The sequence below is a fragment of the Ischnura elegans genome, chromosome X, assembly GCF_921293095.1.
Source record: "Ischnura elegans chromosome X, ioIscEleg1.1, whole genome shotgun sequence".
Classification (NCBI taxonomy): domain Eukaryota; kingdom Metazoa; phylum Arthropoda; class Insecta; order Odonata; family Coenagrionidae; genus Ischnura; species Ischnura elegans.
In genome coordinates, this window is record NC_060259.1 from 107,632,846 (window position 1) to 107,652,058 (window position 19,213).

General features: G+C 40.1%; 1 protein-coding gene across 3 annotated transcripts in view; it reads right to left on the bottom strand.

The window, feature by feature from the left end:
• The window catches only part of LOC124171925 (plastin-2), a 156,526-nt gene that overhangs the window by 87,699 nt on the left and 49,614 nt on the right, over positions 1 to 19,213 (bottom strand). The window contains exon 1 of one of the 3 annotated variants that reach the window (XM_046551353.1): positions 12,161 to 12,307. The exons of 1 other annotated variant lie outside the window; for it this stretch is intronic. In XM_046551353.1, the coding sequence (XP_046407309.1) occupies positions 12,161 to 12,223 (63 nt within the window). In that variant the 5' untranslated portion in view covers positions 12,224 to 12,307. Of the gene's footprint in view, positions 1 to 4,392; positions 4,540 to 12,160; positions 12,308 to 19,213 lie in introns of those variants that run through there. One more of the 3 variants, XM_046551354.1, reaches the window with a different exon arrangement.

Genomic DNA, 19,213 nt, shown 5'->3' on the forward strand with positions numbered 1-19,213 from the left:
CTTTTGTTTCAAAATTATTCCTCAATCTTCTACATTATTTCTACTGTATAGATACCTTTTTCTCAACTTATACGCAACCAAACTCTACAAATGAGGTACCAAAATGCTCAGAATTTATCAGAGAACATGCGACGGCATATCTTACTCCCTAAATATTGCTATTTTTCCTTAAAAAAACAAAAACCGGTAAATATTCCTGACGTTAACGGCGCACAAACTGATACATTTGTTCATTTGCAACAATATCTCGCATTCTTTAAATAACTTTTATCAAAATGCGGCTGATTCCACATTCAAGTCTCCTGTTGATACGTAAGTATGAGTCATCATGTGCGTTTAACAAAGGATAGAGTAATTACTTCCAATGTTATGTTTAAAGAGGTCCTCTCCCCTCAATGTGTACATGAACATTCCAATTAAATTTGCACATAAGACCCTGCCTTTTTTTCTAAATTTTAAAATTAGAAACGCTCCCTCTGTGGACCTGCATTGAAAAGAGCGGGGGAAGCCCGCTGGGAGCGGGCGCAGCACGCTCGTACCATGATATACCCAAACCACCGCTGCTATCAATATTTTAACCCCTCCACTATAAGCATCAATAGGTAAACGTCAATAATTAATTACTAGTAGGTGTAAAATATTACGTTTGAGCCCGGCATTGAACGCGTTGCATTGGTAAAACCAGTAAAAACTCCTTGATAAGGTGTTAAGATTTAAAAATATACCTATCATACAAAAAGCATTTTTTTAAACACGCCGTTTTCAAAAACAGTATAAAGGGCACTAAAAATGAAAAAGGTTTTCATCACTCGGAAAATAAAGGGCGGATGCTGGTTGAGTTTATATATTAATACTGCGCGCCAATCCCTACTCACCTATTAGCCTCATGTACACTCATCTCTGATAAACCTAATCAGCATCCACGCTTCCTTATTCGTGTGATGAAAAGCTTGTTTTTTACTTTTGAGTGCATTTTATATTGTTTTTTTAAGTTTGTTTTTAAATATATTTTATCATATTTTTATTTTCTCCTTTTTTAGTAGTGAATCATACAATCGATTAAACCAAGGCTGTCAAAAAAATTTCTGCCAAAAAAATTATAACTAATGCCATCCGAGAAATTTTCTAAATATTCTTCGATATGGAAATTTAGTTAATAAATTCGAGCACGATGGAAGAAAATTTCAAACGCCTGATTATTGACTAAATGTATTGTCATCAGCAGCAACCAAGTGTGCAAAATTTCAAGCCGATCAGAAAATGGGAAGTGGGTTAACTTCCATTGCAAAATGTCATTGATGAAACATAAAAACTGACGAAGTGAAGAAAAAGCGTCATCATAAAGTAACTTATTTTTAAGCGCAAGCACTACAACGATAGGGAAATCCCGGGATGTAGACAAAACACAAGTCAGTGGGGCAATTTAAAACCACGCCTTCGAAGGGACTTGTGTCTAAAGCAAGCGCTTTAGACCGCTCGGACACGCTACCACATTCTTTGAATAAGCAAAATTAACTCCTTTTCTTCCATTTAGCGTTTCCAGTCAAATATTTTAGTAAAATAATTAGAGCATTACAAAACAAAATTTCAATGGTCTGATTATTGGATATTGCATTGTTATTAAAAAGCAAGCAAATATGAAAAATTTCGAGTCGATCCGACAATGAGTAGTGGGTTAAAAATTAGTTCCAATATTCCATCGATGGAAGAGACGAAGCTTACTTACAGAAAAATCGTGTAGTAAGGAAATGCGGCAATATTTACAAAAAATTACGATTTTATTTCACTTGGTACTCACACGATAACAGCCAAAATAATTGAAAGTTTGATGGCACAAAAATAAATCTGGCATTTGCGACGATTGACCTGGCGTATCTGCTCACTGAAAACTCAAAATATAACCCTAACTCCCCTTCCAACTTCACACACCTGTTCCAGATTAACGGCGAGTCGCAATTTGTGGAAATTAGAATGTCAATGTGATGGCGCAAGTTGTTAAGGAGTAATTAGTTGCGAAAAATAACCGCTCGAGCGGGAATGATGCGTTCTTTGGCCCCCCGCAAAGTTCCCAAGCCAACCACCACCAGAAAATGTCCTCAACCACCATGGATCGAACCCGAGCTCACTGGATGGGAAGCGTATACACTGGACACCACACCAAGCAGATCCTCCAAAAAAGTCGGAGATTAAGATGATGAGAAAGAGGACAAAATACATATCCTCTCCCGTTTTTTTTTGTTCGAAAGACGATTACGCGCAGCGAATATATTCACAAGCTTAGTGCACTTGGGTCGTTACGTCTAATGCCCCGTTCACACTACGTTCTTTTTACGCCGGTTAGCCCCGACCATGGTTACGAAACGAGGTGTGAACGCAAGTTACCGTTAACCGTGGTTGGGATTCTGACCACCGTTTTCCGACCATGGTTGGCGGTAGTTTATGCGTTTGTGAACGCAAGTTGGTTAAAAGATGGTTAGAAAAAGAAGAAGGCGAAGTAGCAACAAGGTGGGATAGGAGGAAAGAAAACAGAAAGTAAAGCATTCGAAGAGGAGACGGCCGTTATTGTTGAACTATATTCATCAGAATTAATTCTAAGGAAAGTGTTGTAGATTCATTCCGTAATTTTCTGTATATTGTGAGATTTTAAACCTGTTTTAAGTTATGCGATATACTATATAATTCGTAGTGAACTACATTAGCTCCCATTGTATTGTTACTGACATATTGAATAATCTCTATAAATATTTTGCTAGAATTATGTAAAATGTGCGAAACTACCTCAATAAAAATCAAATGGTCACAATGATTTTAATGTTTTGGCATGAGTTCTTTGTCCCAGTTCGAAAAAGATCACTTATGTTCATCCTAGAACAAAAGTTCCTCCCATATCGATATAAAATATCAGGCTAACGGCTAGTTAGATATAACTATATAAAATGAAGTTAGAAACGTCGGGTGATACTACACATCACAAAAAATACCACGTTCTCTCTAATTTCATAAGTTTAATTTCAACAACCAAGTTACATTTCCGCTAGTTATTCGTCCACCATTTAATTGAAGTAAAATACTTTTAATTTACGGTATAGCATCAGATTGGATCATGTCCTTTGTCAAAATCAGAAAACAATAACTGCTAAGACTGTAATGCAGCGAGAAGTATATCTTAATTCCAAATCACCACAAGTGTGCCTCAATTGAGACACAAGTCTCAAGATTAGGTCCTCTTTTCTTCACCTACATCAATGATTTGTCAACACATCCAAATCAAGGGCAAGTAGTAGTATAGGTTGTTGATATCAACCTAATTATCACTAATAGTCGCTTTAATTCGTATTCAATGGAGCAGTAGAAAAATGCAAACACACTATCGATGAAATGATTAGTTGGACGAACACATCTGAATTAACTTCTACGAAGCCAGGAACAATGCTTGACGACGCTGTAATGCAATATTCAATTCATAAGCAGCTCATAATATGCACCTGCGTTGAAAATCATTGCAATTAACACACGAACTTTGCCCTGCACATTCTGTATTTCCTTCCACCAGGTTATTCGCTCTTGTCAATAGGGTAGTTTCCTTCATCAAAGAAAGCGACAGGCATTGATTGCGATTCCTTACCCACCATTAGTGTATTCATGATATACAAATTATTTGGTTTTAGAAATACCGGTTTAGACGAATGGCAAGGGTCAATTTTATCCTCATTTGTAAAAAGGCCAGATTGGCGCCCATGCGATGCCACTCCACGTGATGTCACAGGGACCTAGTTTCTATACGAGTAGATAGGAGTTTTACATCGTCTGAGGTTACCAATGCATGCATGAGGCACAGAGCTCAGGGAAACATGTCTTAATAATCACCTATTAAAATTGCCTAAGGTCGGAAAGTTTCCTCCGTTTGATAAGGTATTAATAATACTTATTTAAGCCAAGCGCTACCAGCTAGCATGGTACTCTGCTACCAGCTAGCATCCTGCGTCGTATCAGCGCTCAGAACCTCGCCCCAAGGTTACCTCACTTGCGGCAGCGGGAACCAGAACGACGTCACACGGGAGTTTTCCCGGCATTCATACTTACCCTTCGCGTTTTCGCGCGCTTGAAAATTTTCACTTTTCATTTAATCGCGAAAAATTGATATCGTCATATAAAAATCTAAATGCGTGAAATACGTACTCCAGGAGTAATAATCTTTCGATTTAGGCAATAAAAAAATAACAGGAAACCACCTTATTCATTTTTCACTTGGAATTAGTTTGCCACTCATCAGATGTCGCCAGTGTCTAACCATGGTAAGTGTGAACGCACGCTGGTTCTGACGTCATCTTACGCTGGTTGAGAATAATGGTAGTGTGAACGGGGCATAAAGAGGGATCATGGGCCGAGTACCTCATGGAACGCATCCAACGGCGTGGACCCCAAGTAGGAATGCCTCAAGACCGCATCCATCGTCGTGCACTTGCTTTCCAGACGGGGGACGCCCGGCCAACGCTCCAAGGGGAATGAGCGATATTGGGAGGAGAGCGGAGATTGAAAGACGCGAATTCCGCCAAGCTAGGCGAGGGGAGGAAAAATGAAACACGGGTGACGCACCGGCGAGATAAGCGGCACTTGCGCGACTAAAAGCGCACCGTCTCCGATATCTTCCGGGCTCCCTCAAATCTGGAGATGAGAGAAAAGCACTTTGATGGGGGTGGAGGACGAAACGAGAGATTACACGAGAACTACTCTCGATTGATCCCGCCCCTCCGATTCACACTGGACGAGGAAAAGAACAGCGGATGAGACAACTTATCGCATCTCAAGTGACGAGTGATACGATATCATGACCCATCATACCGACGGAGGTAATGCCTCATTACTTTAATTAAGAGGAAGCGTTCTGACCCACAGGGCTGAGGGTTTGTCTTCCGAGGCCGTAGCTAGAGTGCGCCGTGGTCCAAGGGAATGCACTGGCCTTCTAATATGAATATGTGAAATTCACATTCCTGTGGCCTAATCTGTGGTGAGCTCCACCCTAATCTATCAGTGCTTCTACTCAAGCGGATGATAAGGTTAACGATGAGTTCATCCCGAACTAAGTCACAAGCACGTGCTAGAGGAAAGGGATAGTTCCTTTGCCAGTAAGTCCTCACACTGCATTTACTTGCAGTGAGTCTCCGACGCATCCGCCTGGATTTGAACCGCGACCATTTCGTTATCGCTCAACCTAGAGGTCACCCTTCACTTCTTTTTTTTTATCTGTAAACGGCTGGTGTCCTAACACCCCCTGCCACACGCCTTTTAGGCGGCTTGTGGGGTATTATGCAGATGTAGATGAAATATCCAACGAAAGATTGGGAAAATAATGTATTAGCTGATTTGGACCGTGATTGTTACCACTATACACGGATAACAAACTTCGGTGATAGTAAGGAAAAATATACATGAACGTGAAATGTAGAATAACCTGAAAATAAATAGCAGTGACATCATCTCGATGACAAGACAAAAGTCACAATCTAAGATAGAAATTGCATACTACTCTATACTACATGCTGGATGTACAACCATTCTCGCCGGCCGGGCTGAAGTCCGGTGAACCGACTTGAGTAAGGACTGAACATTCGTGGAAATTTCTTCCTAATTGTCTCCGTGGGCAAACACAACGGCTAGATGGCAGAATCGGCGCTCGTCCATCGTCAATACTCAAGTAATCATTGCGACACAGCTAAGAACGTTGAATTTGACGAAGCAAGCATGAATTTTGGTACAGCTATCCCTTAGATGTGAAATATTATCTTTCTCATCAAGGCAGTTACTGGTCACACAAAAATCTGAGAGTTGCCTCTCCCTCGAAAGAGTGCAACTTCGTTCAATTGTATTACGCTCAACTATGTGGAAATTATTACACGAAAATGAAAATTCATTTTCGAGTGCAACTTATTCCCGCCCCACGTTTCACGTGTACAACATATACAAAAGCAATGTGACTTTGCATAAATAACCTCATCAATAATTTTCAGTGTATGTTAACAATGTCTAACTAACAATACGAACGATACATTTTCCCAAACGAGGTCCAAATTGCAAAATATGTATGACAATCAGTGTTTCATAAGGCCAGCTCTGCGGTCTATTAATTGCGTAAATATTGCAGTAAAATTCCGTTATGTTCACCAATTACGTAATTTTGACCAAAAACACCTACTAGCATTAAGTTATGAAGATAATTTGGTAATTATTCGTTTCTACAAAGTGTGAGATTTGCAAAATACATGGGTGATCCAAATTTCCATCTTAAATAACGGATGGTGTATAATTACTTGGGCATGGAAGTCCTCGTTAAAATTGCAACAGTATAGAAGCAAAGCATTGAGGAACCATGTGGTATTCGTTTCGACCGAGAAAAGATAAACTAATTTGGAAACATACGCATTGTCCTGATGAATTCCGAACGTGAGCAATGAATGCTTTCCATGGGCGACTGTAAATTCTACCACCTAGCGGACGATCGTTTCAGAGATGAAAGTAAGGCGGACAAGTTTTAACACAACGGGCAAAGGAAGGTTAACAGGCGTGGTCAGGGGCTGTATACAATTTGTAAGCCGGAGAATTATATTATTTATGAAATTTTCTCTGAGGTCTCAAAATACAACTTCATTTAATTTTACACCAATTCAAGATAAATTAATACGAGTGACCTTAACCTTTAACAAATTCTACATATCACTAAAATAATTCATTACGTTCCATATGATGGGATGCTCAAACTTTTATCTTGCTCTGAGAGAATCACGCTCGTTCTACGCTCCCTAAGAGCGGGCTCACAAACGGGACGAAACACTTCTAGGTATCAAAAAATTATCGTCCTTATCTCTCGTTTCCTGAGTCAACAATCATTCGCTAACATTGAGCCTCTTAACCAGCCTGATACAGAGCCCCTTCAAAGATGGGTGCGCTCAAATCCCGACCAAATTTTAGCGAAGAATGAGTCATGACTCCCGACTGAGGAGACTGACCATGAATAAATATTTCATCCTTAAGGTCACCTCCTGCTATCATGAGAGAGACAGAGGGTAAACGACAGCGTATTTTAAATCTGCCGGGTACTACTGACCGGAAAGATTGGTAGTCGAGGAAGCGTGGCAAAAAGGTAAAAGTAGTAATCATCATCTAACTCAGCAAGGCTGTATCACACGATCATTTACAGGGATAGCTCAAGGGCTTCACACCTCTTTTCTCGTTCCTTTTTCATCGCAAGTTTCTCCTTCTGCCGCTGGAAACGTCATTTGGGCAATCAAAACCAGAAACCGCAGACAGTGATTTTAACATCTAGTCTGGACTTCAAAGAAATGAGAGTTGCGAGCACGAATATTACAAAAGAGGAATCTCAAGCCAGCCTCTAAATGTATTGTCAACCACCGCGCATTTAAATGGGTTTACAAAAGTCGCCACTCGCGTAGCTGACGGACAAAATTATCTGAGTTTCATGAGGACATAAGGTATAATCAGCAGTTTTAACATAAATTTATATACATGTACGAAATGATGTGATTTATCAAATTCATAACTTTCCAATTCTATTCCTCGCAATGACAAACATTATACAGCAAAATATTGGAAATAAGTGGATCGCATTGCACTCATCACCGCGCCGCGGACATTTTTGAAAATCGGTTAAAATGCAACCGAAAAGGCAACAGAAATCGCCCTACTATGGGATGAAATTGGGCCTCTTCTATGCAGTCCTCTTGGTTGCGAGCGTTGAGAGGGAAGTGTACACAATAAAAAAGGGAGCGGATAAATTAGCGGTATGATCCAGAATTGTGAGAGCTCAGCTACGTTAATAGGCGAAAATTGGCCAAGAATTTACGTCCCTTGCGACGGGCAGAGCGTATTTGCTAGAGATAACAACTTTCAAATACAATAGCGCTTATGTATTCTTCCAAAAAAAATAGAGAAAATTGATAAAAGACAGACCACAAATACAAATAGTAGACGTAGTTCGGCTTAAACTGCGAGGATAAACGAGTCCAGCAGAAGATTAAATATCGTACTAAACAAGATTCTTCGTATACAGCAGAAAATCAGAGCATATATACTTGAAATGATCGTTAACGTTGAACTCAAAATTTGCAACTATTTTCATTCTGTTATTTTTATGAAATCGATAGTCTCCAGTTGAAAAATTCCACTGCTAACATTATTCACTACCATTCGATTCTCGATAAATACACATATCTGCAAATTTCCATTAATATAACCTCGCATATTGAGTCATACCTTACCTACATCCCATGCCCACTTATAATCTTCAAGCAGGGCTATCACCACTTGACTGTTCTCCGACTCAATTGATTCGAGCCCCACCTACGTATGAAAAGACGAGGGGGGTTAGGGACGACGTCTGCGTCGTCATGACAGCGGAGAAACTTCGCCGGTAGTGAGAAGCTCCGAGCTCCGGAAAAGTCTGAATAATCGATTAGCCGCGCGCTATTGGCCCTGCTGAGCGGAGGCATTGAATCGGATTTGACGGTCTTCCAAACATGGTTGAACAGTTAACTGGCTGAAATGATACCCTATAAACGTACTTCCATGAATTGCCTATACATACATCACGTTCCAAATGCGCAAAATACGTGCCCAGTCACGTCATCAGTTTCCTCTTTCAGCCATAATGGTGTAAGCCGTAAGCTAACTAACTATGAATAAATTAAATAATAAAGTCAATGCCATCAGAATGGACAAGCAACTACTTGGACGGTACCATAATCAGTAAAACAATAGCATACAAGAAAATACGTTTTGAAGCGATTTATCAGATTCAACTTAAATTTTGTATTTCCCGAAAATTCTTACTGTAAAACTGGGGAAGGGCATTAATTGTATCGCACGTCAAATAAACAAGAACGAAAAAAACTAGGCGCAGATGACTAATTGATGAAATAACGTAGGTTTCCCCGTAATAAATAGAAATGAGGACTATTCAGGGAAGTAGGGAACTTCTTCTATTTAGTGATAACAACAGTCGTTCGGACGTCATTGTAAGATTAATTCCTTATGTTGCTTTTACAACCAGGATACACACATTAACCATTTCTACAAGCCATAATTCACAGAGCACTTTCCAAGAATTTCACCGAACATTTCTTCACATAAGCAGTATGTAGCCACCAAATAATAACTAGTGTGGCATCGACATAACAAGCAAACGAGTACGACGTAAATAATTAGAGGGCCACTAAAAAGTGGGAGAAAACAAGGATAGCATATTGAGGATGAAATTATATGTAAGTATATTTAAAATTAAGAAGCAGAGTCTTCAAAGCGATAACGCCATGGCCGCCAAACATCCGAAGAGGTTCCGAATCCTAAGGATACTGAGCATCGAACTTAGCGGTTTAACCACAGGCCACTTCTGAGCCAATGCATCTTAATCCTCTCGCGAGTTTCTGCAACCTCTTGCCTCTATTACGCTAAGGATTATCAACCACAGGCATAACTAAATGACACCTCACAGCCGTTTTCCTCCTTAAGCAAACCCTTCCCTGCGCACACTCTGCGCTGCGCCACTTCCTCCTTGATAACACGCAACGATAAGAGATAACCAGCCTCACCGCACTGGCTAGCTGCTACCCGTCCACATCCGCCGCCCATACTTAGCCACCTCGAGTCACCAAAGACCCCCACGAAAGCACCGCTATTTCCCTCACCACTGATGGTTATCTCAAAAATCGCCCATCTAAAACAGCATCTGTCTATGCTTTTTCCATTGTTGACGACAACATCACTCGTTTTTAAAGAGAAGGAAGCGTTTCAAGAATATGCAACACACACTTTTTCCCCTTTCTTTATTTCAGAGCTTCATTTTTGTCACAGCAATGGGTAAGCCCTTCAGTAACCATCGAAGGGTCGCCGGTAAAGCTTCCGCACTCTGCGAACAAAACAATCTTGAAATTCAAAGTGCCCGAGGAAAAGGGACGGTATCCTGGATGTGTGAATTTAACACGCCAATAATTCATTCTGGGAAAAGCTCTAGCCGCAACAATCCAAACCATTTCGTTTAAGAAAACATAAGTATCATTCCGAGCGGTCCCGAGAAAAAAAAAAAATTAGAAGCACACAAAATTTCCGAATACGACAGGAAGGATAAAATCAGAGAGTAGTACTTTGCCGAACGGAGATTCAGGAATTCGATTTCCCCTCGAAAAATTAAGGACCTCCATGAATTTTACGTGGAACTAAAGTCAAATCACACCAAGGCGCACTTTTCTCAAACGACTGGTATCCTACACCACCGCCAAACGCCTTTTTGTGTAGATGTAATTGCCATGAGGAAATCAACACACCACCTCCCATATCAACATTTAGAAGTAGTGGCAGGTTCAAAACCTAGAGCCTTCAATAATTAATTTTCGAATTTCATTTTTTTACTCAAGAAGAAATTTCCCTAGAATTTTAGGAGGCGACAAACTGTCCGTAGCTACTTGATGAGAAGTAGCAGTTCACCAGAAGGTACTGATGGCAAAGATCCAGAGTATCGGTCCGTTATCAGCAGCTTCGGACGAGAAAGAAGTTGGCGGACTCAATGGGAGTACTGCGAGAGGAAGGCAACGAGATTAACCATCACATTTTCTTCCCTACAAGATGCAGCCTTGCATTCAACATGACAAATATTTCCAAGGTAAAACAGTCCCCCAATCGGGTCTCCGGGTGGATAGTGATGGGAAAGATGCACCCATCAAAAGATTCAGATTCGGTGGAAAAAACCATACTGAAAAACCATTTGGCTAATTGTCATGCCTACACCATTTCCTATCGATGAAGATATCTCAAAAATACAATTTAAAGGTTTTTTTCAATATAATATGGAAATTTTCTTTCATATTATTCCCAAGTCGCAACTATAACTAGATAGAGGCAAATACGAAGTAGCGTTTCATTTTCTGTTTACTTCATTTTTGTTTACTCAAGGGCACATTTCAACTTCAATTAATTTACACTACACTGCCATAAACCCGTTGCCTTCCATTCGCAGTACTCCCACCGTCCGTCAACTTCTCTCTCGCCCTAAGCCGCTGATACCATAATGTTGTATTTGCATGTAATATGACATCAGTTTTCTTTTAGTAGGTTTTCGCAGGTTTTTCACGCCCCCTTCTTATGGGGGCGTTTTCCTCCAGTGGTTTTTTCTCTGAAGGGTACTACACCCTTATCCTCATGTTTTTTCCTACAAACAGAAATCTTTTTCCTTACTCAAAAACAAGGCCTTTATTGTGAAAACGTCCGCTCTTGGCAAGATTGAATTTCAAATTTAATAATTTAGAAAAAACACAGCCATTATCTCCTTAATTTCCATACTTTCATTTCCGTATCCTCGTAACTGCACCGTAGGAGAAGAACACAATTAAAGCCAATTAATATGGAAACGAAATATTATTTACCGCCATTTATTATGGAGTAATTGCTTACAAATACATAACACTAAAACAGGACCAACTATCAATTTCTGACCCTTGGGTATTAAGAGCAAGCATGTCAATATGACGTATTCCAAATATTTAACGTATCGAAGAAAACTTAATATCACAGTAACATAATGCAGCGCATGAAACGAATTTCCTCATGGAACGATATGTCGATAAAAATTAAGGCAAAGTAAAATTACTTCAACGTGATGGCTTAGGTAACTGAAAGGACTACCATCGTACGCAAGTATATTGTACACCACAACAAAAAGAGGCAAAATTAGGCATTAAAAAAAGGCATTATATTTCCAGGTGCGAAAGAAACGATGAAATAAGAGATTTTACCAAACAGATAAGTATTGGAATTTATTTACCCCGACAATTTAGGACTAAAACTAATCGGTTAAGTAGTCAAATTTCCAACAACCAGCACCCATTTTCTTATATAATGCTTGGTTCTTTCCCGGCGAACAATAGAATTAAAGATTTCTCGGGTTTTGCTCCGGGTCATGTCCTCCATGTCTCCTTCCTTTTCTTTGTATTACCTTATAGGGTAACGGTTAATGTCCGAAGACCTCCCGCCACACCCCTACTGATGCCGCCTGCGATTAAAATGCATTCCAAGTCTATACCTGTGTATTGAGGTTTTCCAGCTCTGAATCTGTGCGAGGATTTTTTTTTAACTGTGACAAAAATACTCTACATACCTTCTCCTTAAGATCCGGAGTGAGCAAAAAAGTACTTTCTTGCCTTCGAAACGGTATATCCATTTTGACAACGGTATTCCAGGACAACCTTCCAACAATGAGCGTAAAACTGAACTTTTCCAAAAATAATCCTCCCTGTAGGAACCTATTCACCAGCCAGCAAAAGGGAGACTAACAACTAAATTAAATGGCAGTTGAGAAGCGTTCCTTAACCAACGGGAAGTATGATAAGGAAGTGGTCGGCAGCTGACGTTACCAACGAAACATACATCCTCAGCTAATTCCCACTAAGGCCGACAAACAATCTGAATGGGAAAAAATAATTTCAAATACATTCGGATCCCAAAATAGCTTAAAGGGTTTAGAAACAAAATCTCGCCCCATATTTGGCTTCTACAAATGACATGTCCAGAAATAAGATCTAACAATGGGTCATTCAGACTCGTTGAGGCACAGTTTCTTCATTCACAGCAATTTCATTACATATTCCCCGTGGATTTATTCAATATTTGGCTTATTTCAAAGCGTCCTTTCACTAAGCCTTCCTTTCATACGGAAGCTAAGAATTAAGCTTCTACAATTATCACCAGGAGACTAGTGCGCGTGAACTCCAGAATTATAGAAAATACCACAGAAAGAATAGGAAATAAATACGAAATTCACAAATTGAAGAAACCGTCATCAGTAACAGCCTGAAAATTCGGGCCTCGGCAACCCAATATTAAATAATATGACTGAACTGGAATAGAGACTATGCCGATAGATACCGTAGTGGTACAGGTCTACATGCCTACGACAGACTATGAGGATGAAGAAGTTGAGGACGTATACGATGATATCAAGGAAGTAATCAAACTGGTAAGGGGTGAAGAAAACCTTATTGTTTTAGGTGATTGGAACGCTGTCGTCGGCGAAGGTCAGGATGGAAGAATAACCGGAAAATATGGATTAGGAAATAGAAATGAAAGAGCAGAAAGGCTCCTGGAATTCTGCACAGAACACAAATTAGTGGTTGCCAACACACTATTTAAGAATCACGTGCGAAGAAGATACACATGGAAAATGCCAGGAGACAAAAGACGATTTCAACTAGACTATATTTTAGTGAAGCAGAGGTTTAGGAACCAGATAAAGGACTGTAAAAGCTACCCGGGGGCAGATATCGACAGTGATCATAATTTAGTGATGATGAAATGCCATCTGAAATTCAAGAAATTGAAGAAATCAGCAAAGAACCCCTGGCAATTAGAGAAACTAAAGGAGCCAAAAAATCAACAGGCCTTTCAAGAAGTAATGGAGCACAAGATAGGATTAGATCAGCCTGAAAAATCAGTTGAGAATAACTGGACTAACATAAAAAGTGGGTTTCCGGAGGCCGCTAGAGAAGTTCTAGGGAGAAGAAAATGTGTTAAGAAAAAGCCATGGATCACAGACGAAGTCCTAGACCTCATTGAAGAACGGAGAAAGTATAAAAATACGAATACTGAGGAAGGACAGGCTTGCTACAAGAGAATAAAGAACGAGATTTGCCGCAAAGCGAGGAAAGCCAGAGAAGCGTGGATGAGGAACATATGTGAGGACGTACAAAATAACCTCGTACAAGGGAAAGTGGATGCGGCCTATAGAATAGTGAGGAACCATTTCAAGGAACGAAACACAAAATGTAATACCATAAGGGACAAGAATGGAAACATTCTAATTGAAAACGAAGACAAAGCCGAGAGATGGAAGGTATACCTGGAGGAATTATACAACGGAAGCAAGCTTAAATCAAAAGTTATCGAAGAGGAAAGTGAAGTTGAAAAGGATGACATTGGAGCAAGCATCTTAAGATCGGAATATGACGCTGCAATAAGAGACCTGCGAAAGAATAAGGCCCAAGGAATAGATGACACTCCAGTAGAGCTAATAAAAAATGCAGGAGAAAAGGTCTTAACTCAACTGTATAAAACTATCTGCGATATGTACTCAACAGGAGATTTACCTAGTGACTTCGAGAAGAACATCATCATTCCCATACCCAAAAAGAAGAGAGCTGAGAAGTGCGAAGAATTTAGGACCCTTAGCCTGACGACACATGCGTCGAAGATTCTGACAAGAATCATTTACAGGAGAATTGAACGAAGACCAGAAGAATTCCTGGATGAGGACCAATTCGGATTTAGGTAAAGCAGGGGCACAAGGGAAGTAATTTTGGCACTCAGGATGCTCATAGAGAAGAGATTGGAGAAAAACAAACCGACTTTCATAGCATTTGTCGATTTAGAGAAGGCATTTGATAACGTGGAATGGAATTCAATGCTTAGAATACTGAAAGAAATCGGCGTACTCTACAATGATCGTAGAATTATTCATAGTTTGTATAAAAACCAAGTAGCTGTGATCAAATGTGGACCAAACGGTGCAGAAGCAAGAATAAGAAAAGGGGTGAGACAAGGTTGTGCGCTTTCCCCCTTAATTTTTAATGTTTACATAGAGAAAGCCATCAATGAAATCAAGGAGAAAGCTTCGGGTGTCAATATCCACGGAGAAAAATTAGCATGCTGCGATTTGCTGACGACATAGCAGTCATAGCCGACACTGAGAAGGATTTAAAGAAGACGTTGACAAAGATGGAAAGGACAATGGCCAGATATCAGCAGAAAATCAACAAAAAGAAGACTAAGATATTAGTTTGCAGCAAAAGAGAGGAGGCTAAAACAAACATCAACCTAGGAAAGCATAAGCGTGAAGAGGTGAACGAGTTCTCTTACCTGGGAAGCCGAATTACCAGCGATGGACGGAGCAAGAAAGAAATACACAGTAGAATAGCGCAGGCGACGAGGGCTTTCTACAAAAAGAAGAATCTTCTTACAGCTGAAAATACCAGCATAGAAGTAAGGAAACAATTCATCAGATGCTACATATGGAGTATGTTTCTCTATAGAAGCGAGGCTTGGACGTTGACAGCAGCAGAGAAGTCAAGAGTGGAAGCATTCGAAATGTGGTGCTACCGAAGGATGATGAAGATAAAGTGGATTGACCGTGTGAGTAACGAGGAAGTGCTAAGGAGAGTGGGAGAAAAGAGAAACCTCCTAAAAACCTTATGCAGAAGAAGGGACAACTTAGTTGGCCACATTTTGAGGAGCGATGGTCTGATGAAGACAATCGTTGAAGGAAAAGTGGAAGGGAAAAAGGGCAAGGGACGGCCCCGAATGAGTTATATAGGACAGGTTATAAAGGATGTAAAAGAGAAGAAATATGTAGCTATGAAAAGATTAGCGGATAGGAGAGAGAAATGGAGAGCTGCGTCAAACCAATCTTAGGATTCTTGACTAATGATGATGATGAACTGGAAATTACATCTCACTAGCAACTCGCAGTCAGTGAATGCAAATGCAATTTGTCAGGAGTTTCGGTTTAAGCCCGTATGACTTTTTCCAATTTATTGGCCAATATATCGGCGCGCAATATTGGTTAAAATATTGGGCTTTACGCATCGTACGACACGTACCAATATTTACACCAATATTGGCCGTTATAGTGTTCTAATACCCCGCTAGAGAACGCCACATAACACAAAATGACAAAAGAGCATCTCAAGACGTAGATTGATTGCCAATGAGCTACAGAATGGAAGGTGGCATAATAATTGTAAATTTCATAACTATTTCGAGGGGCTGCAAAGATATTCTCGAATTGCTCGAAATGTCATTCGGGTGAGTTTCTTGAATGATTAGAGATAGGCAATATTGTGATCTCATAGGTGAGCCAAGATAACGTAGTGGCTCGTTTTGGCCGGAATATGTTCATCGAATAAACAGAGATTGTGTCATCAACTGGGACTTTCACCCGAAACTATAGCGCTCAAATCATGAAATATAGTTTAATAATTGTAAATTAAACAAAATATAGACGCAATAGAGGAGCTACACGACGTTTTTATTCATTAAATATCCGAAATGTTATTTCCGAATTACCCACTTTAGACAGTTGATGTTTGTGAATTTATGTTCTCTCAAAGTACATATTAATTATTTGAGCTATTTCATGGGTTGCTATGCTTCTAAAGTTTTTATATATGATATTAAAATTCCGAGGTGGATGTCAATGGCAAGATGGACGCCGTGCGCTCATATCATTCACGGAAATCATTCAAGCAAATTAGAACAGGCCCTTGAAATTTCATTCGAATGCAGGAAATTTCCGTTATACACGGTGAATAATGGTCATTCGAATGATCCTTCGAAAGATCTTTCGAATGATTATTCACCGGGTAAAGCGGCCTTAATAGCCAAACCGAATGTTTTGCAAATAACTTCTAGTTTTGGCCACTAGGAGTCGACAAGACTGAGTTCTGATTGGAGATTGGCAGCGAGAAAATAGAACCTGTTCTAAATTCCAGATTGGGCGAGAAATTGTGTCCAATATTGTGAAACGGATATTGGGCTAGAAATTGGTGTGTGTCAGTCGGTCCACAATCCAATATCCAATGGATTGGCCAATAAATTGGGAAGTGTCATACGGGCTTTAGTGCGGAAGCCAGCCTACTTTGCGTTCCCATCATAAAACATTGCGTCTAAAACCCGAATATCAGCAATGAAGCATTCAAATCTTGGAAATGCAAGCATATTATTATCGGTACCAGAATTGAATTCCTTTTCTTAAGAGGTTGCATCACCCGCTCACCCACTCTGGTTCCCAGAAATTTTATTTCTTTTAAAATGTACGCCACCATCTTGGAATATTGATAGCGTACGGAGTCGGCTCTCGTCAATAATCGTCTACTTGAACTAAATATTAAAAGTAGATATCGCACGTTTTAAAGAAGCAATTCTTCAGCGAATCATATCGGCCGAGCAGGAGCGATGCATCCTCTTAAGAAGGATGCTAACTCATCTGTGACAAAGGAGTCCTTTCTGCGTTACTGTCTCCAGTGACGCACGGAGTGAAACGTAAGGACGAAATTGGCTTTAACAAATGGAAATAAATCGAGAAGGGCACCCAATTACAATGTTTTCCCACTTCAACCCCATTTACAAGCCATTCCTCCTTCACATACACATCACTCGAGTCACGCCCAAATTTTCCCTTTTTTTCTTAACATTTTAGGAACATTTCCCCATTTCTACATTCATTCTCCACGAGCGACACCTCAACTTTCCTTACTCCTTCAACTAACTACGAGTAACTCCAATTCAACCACGTAAAAATGCTGCTTCTAGGGCTTTCAGCATTTCTTTATTAATTAGCTACTAGGTTAACCTGGTGTCCTCCACACCCTGCAATGCCTTCAGAGGTTGGATGAGTGGCAGTGTGTAGATTAACACTCGAGTTGAAACCCGAACCGGAAAAGGGGGTTTCCCGCAAAGATTAGGTTTTTTATCGATATAAGTTCGGGTTCTTTACTTCCCAAAAGGAAATCCACTGTAGACTTCCTTTATAGAAGGTAGTGTGGGGGCCGAGAGAAGAGAGGGGTTCGACTACTAATCGAAGGGTCCTTCCTGGGTTCAAATGTGGGCAAAGCCTTTCGACGCACGTAACGCTGAATTCTCGCGGCGTAAGACAACTCCTATTTCAAGAATTTCTCCCCCAATTCGAATGCGCCAAATTCGAACCCATACCGTCCGAACTGTTGCTGTTGCAAAGGGTCAAAATACCCGGGACTGCAATCGATCCGTTGCGATTAAATAAACCTGAAAGGAAACTCTGTTGTTTCCACGTTTCCTCCATCTCATCAGAAAATCAGCACTAATATTTTAAATCCCTCTTTGTAACCAAAAAGGTACGGTTTTTGACGTTAGGAAAACAGGAGCTCCACCTTGAACGCTACTTGTTGAAGAAAGTCTGTACGCATGGGTACGAGATTCCTCACGAGGAAATAATAGGCACTAATTAATGCATATTCTAGAGAAGAAATTCTTAATGAATGTACTAACGACAAACATCGCAATTAAATAAATCTAACGAGCAAACACAATAAAGGTAAGTAACATGGAAATATAACAACAGGTTCAAGCAAAATTATTTTGTCACACTTGATTAAAGATTTTGATTATTGGCACTTCTCGAACAACCATGTTCTTCACCGACGACTTTCCAAATGCACTGTTTCTATGATTCAATATAAAACGCGCTCGCAATGAGCACGGCATGTGTGATACTGTGGTCTCATATAGTAACAACCACATAATTTATTACCAAGGCCTCCGCGACGTAAAGTAGATGCTCTCATGGTTTCCGGCAGTCCACCACTTTGTTAAGGACCGGTGACATTATAGTCATTTAACATGAAAAAACGCGGTGGTAACCCGGAAAACATGACAGCGACCACGAGATAAACCTTATCAAACACGATTTCCAATTTGCTTTACAACGAGCTAATGTTCTTGTAACAAGAAAACATTAGAATATATTAGGTATACGATGTGGCTCCCTTAACCTGTTTGAAAGTTTATCTTGACAAAGGCAACTATCGCCTAAACGGTATAAATTTTTTCGAGAGCAATCAAAGGTGATCAAATCACATGCTACCATTACTTCCTTGACGTCGGACAGATTGTGATTGATTTTTGCGTTAGATATAGGTCACGCCCACAAGAATTCCAGCAACTGCATCAGAAAAGATATAAATTATTCTCTCCCGATAATATCGATTATCAGTGGTGATTTCGGCCACATGTCAAGCACTGACAAACACTTAAAAGAATAGAAGCGTTAGCACATTGTTTCAGCACATTTAAATCAGCTTAAAACTTATAATTCGACTGTAAGAACGGAAATTTCCGCGATGAATTCCACATTTTCGGTCACTACCGCGTCGGTTTGTCGCGGTAGTTTAACGTAGTCGCGGTTGAAGACATAAGTTTTGCTGCCACTACTGCCAGCGAAACTGCTATCACCGCAACCAAAGCGGTAGTAGTCAAAATTGAAGAATTTTATAACCAGGCTATTAAGGGGACATAAATGTGTTAGCGGGTACGCCCGTTACCTTTTTTATTTTCAATGAGTTAACACTTCGCTAACTATATCAAGTTAATGATAACACTGCGTGCAAGTATTTTAATAGCATTA